The 3227-nt window shown below is 37.2% G+C and overlaps 1 protein-coding gene across 5 annotated transcripts in view; it reads right to left on the bottom strand.

The window, feature by feature from the left end:
* MCF2L (MCF.2 cell line derived transforming sequence like) overlaps positions 1-3227 on the bottom strand; it is a 157654-nt gene that overhangs the window by 128117 nt on the left and 26310 nt on the right. Inside the window, exon 1 of one of the 5 annotated variants that reach the window (XM_025196107.1) lies at positions 1909-2078. The exons of the other annotated variants lie outside the window; for them this stretch is intronic. Coding sequence (XP_025051892.1) covers positions 1909-1981 — 73 coding nt within the window. The 5' untranslated portion in view covers positions 1982-2078. Of the gene's footprint in view, positions 1-1908; positions 2079-3227 lie in introns of those variants that run through there. 5 annotated transcript variants of the gene reach the window in all.

Raw genomic sequence — 3227 nt, 5'->3', positions numbered from 1 at the left:
CAATTTATGGCCAGTCCCAATATGCAACTCCTATCTCCTACAGCTGTGACAAACATCAATTTTGGTTCCAATTTAGACTTGGTCATATCTAAAGCATCTAGGGCTTTGTTCTGATTTCAAATATATAGGAATATGGCCTACTCATGACCCCAATCATCTTCCCTATATGGGAAAAAAAACTAAGAGGGAATAGTCTTCAGAAGGACCCCTCCACACCGTCCTGTTAGCAGCTCCTATGAAGAGAAACTTATTATCGGTATGGAGCAGAGAAATGTGTGGCAGGCACCAGCTTCAAAGCCTGGCAACCAGCCTCCAGTACTGTAGTATTACTGAAGTTAAATACTGCTATTTTCTTATTTTTAGACTGAGCATAAAGATTTGCCTGAAGTCACACAGGATAGTCTAGAGTCATAACAAATATGCTGACAGTAGCTACGTATCCAAGATCAGAACTAAATCCTAGTTCAAATCAAAAGCAAGGCAATTCAATCTGACATACCAACAAGTTATGCATTTTGTCAAATCTGAATCAAATCTCACCCGCTAAGAAAGCTCAGAAATAAAGTGCAGAAGTATACAATGTATTATTTTATAATTGGCAACTCAAACTTACAAATTTAATTAATGCAACACTGTCATGGCTACGTTGAATAAATGATCATTTTGTAAATGGTCTTATTTTATATAAGTTAATTGACTGTACAATATAAAACATGTTATACATAAGGCAGGTTCTTAACTATATTCTTCTCCAACTGAACTGAACATGAATGCATATAAATACCAACAATTCCATCTCATAATGAATAATTCCGCTAGCTTTTTAACCTTGCTAGCCTTACCTATCTTTAGTCCTCCTGTCATCTCCTCTACACAGAATGACTTACAGCATACATCTCTGTATCAAGCACAGTAATATGAACTGCTACTGAGAAGCAGAGGACACAGCAGATGCTTGAATGCCGCTTAATTAAATTAGTTATTCTAAACAGAAAAGCTCCCACTTACACATACCTGCTTCACCCAAATATGACATTTCAAAAGGCACAATATTGGAATGTATAGCACCTCATCGAGCTGCTGCCCTTAATCTGGTATACTCTGCAACACTCATGCATACCAAGTAACAGAAAACAGAACTGGAAATGTGAATTGAAGCAACAGAATAAGGAAGCAATTTTTGGTTGTCACCATTCCACAAGACATGCTTTCAGTTCTGCAAGGGACTATAGCTGCCCTATTTAGACCAAATAATATCTCCACTGTTTCGTTTACTTCTTAACAGAAAGAAGGTTTCTACAGAAAGCCTGAACTGAAGGAATTTAAGAAATAGTGTATTTTATGTGGCATCTCCCATACTAACAATTTTGGGATGGCAAACGCGCTGTATTTTCCCCCTCTTATTGTTGATAGAGATCTTTGTTAGAAGCCCTGTACAATACATTATATTGAAAGTTACCAATGAGACAAAATAGTCCAAATATGAAAAAATGACTCTTTAAAGCAGTGATCCCTTTCCTTCAAACTGCTCCAGTGACCCTAAATCGCCATAAATCACTGGTTAAACTTACCTTTAAGAAAACACATTACTTATAAAGATTTAGTTGATAATTTTGATGTACTGTGAAGTACATCAAAGAAAAGATGCACTGTAGACACAGTTATGTGCAACACAAATACTAAACGTATTTATATATGTATATGAATAACCATATTTATGCATTCGCTATACATACTGAGAAAAAAACCAAAAGAGGTCAACTCCTACCCTTACACTCTGCACCCGCATCACACTTTCCTTACTAGGATAACTTTATCTGCCAAAGTTACTGGGTAACATGTAATTTAAACGCAATTAAGTCATTAAGGGTGGGGGAGGGGGGAAACAAATATAAAAGCGAGACACACCTGTACTGTTCTTCAAAAGGATCCACAATTCTGCAATATCCTGGTACAGCAGAGACATAAGACTTAAGGTCATATTGCCACAAATCAATTTAGTGCAAAGTAGTCCCGTAGACAGTGACCTATTTATCTGTAAGCCTGCCTTCTCAACACAAAGGAAGCATAAAACTCCATCCTTCCGTCAAAGCCAAGTGACACAGGACACAATACCTTTCTTCAAATTACATGCAAAGCAAGCGTGCCTTTCAACAGGACCCGAGGTCCACCAAAGGGTTAGCTGCTCACTGGCTACGCACTACTTTGTTTTATTGTTTGAAGAACAAGGGACACCTTTAGACTTATTTTATTTGCTCAAAACATGAACACATTCACTGTTCAAATACTGTCAAAATAAGAACACGTTTAAAAATTAATTATAGCTGTGTTACTGTTGCATGTCAAAAACCTCCCTTTAGGAGCCCTATTTTAAATAAATGGTAACCTATCAAGTATACCCATCTTTTTTCTCCCTCCACACAAGGAAATTTACTGTCCAACAGACAATTGTCTTTTCTCAATGAGCCTTCTGACTAGAAAATTCCTTATAATTTAACTTGATACATATATTTAACAGGGGAATCTCCTCACCCTTGTTTCTTTGAAATACACTAAAGATATTTCACTCAGTGGTAGCTGTTCCTGCTGTGCTGAAAGCACAGAAGTACATCAACTGTGGTGCAGAGAGGCTTTTCTAAAAAGCATCATGTTACATTTAAAGTCATATTACTTGAATGGCCACAAGGCTATATATATTTTAAAAAGACACTTTCAATAAGATCAGCTACAACCAATTATTCTTCAAGACTTTCTACATACTGCTGCTTTTGCAGTCTTGTTTTATCTGATCCTTTAACGTAATCGCTGAATGCTAAATTATCTGTGAACTAAGGGTTTCAGTTATAATAAATCACTGGACTTCTCCAGGGCCTTCCATTTGGAAATCTTAAAGCTCTTGACAAATATTGACGAATTAATCTCCATGCCACTCCCATGAACTAGGTAAACGCTGCCGTAGTGCCACACATGTGGAAGTTGCGCCAAAGAGAGCGAGTGACCTGCTCTAGGTCACATATCTGTGGCAAAAGTCACAACAAGAACATGCATCTCTTGTACAAGCTCTCACACACTCTCAAAGTTTAAGAAATTTCTACAGCTTGCTACCTCTTATCAGCTTGTAGGACAGAATTCTTGACCCAATGAATGAACTCCTATTTCTCATACATCACTTGTAGTTACAACAATCTTATTTGTTCCTGAAATTCAAGGTAACCTCAGGGGAAACC

Source organism: Alligator sinensis, unplaced genomic scaffold (assembly GCF_000455745.1).
Source record: "Alligator sinensis unplaced genomic scaffold, ASM45574v1 scaffold288_1, whole genome shotgun sequence".
NCBI lineage: Eukaryota > Metazoa > Chordata > Crocodylia > Alligatoridae > Alligator > Alligator sinensis.
This window is presented reverse-complemented; position numbering and strand designations above follow the sequence as displayed.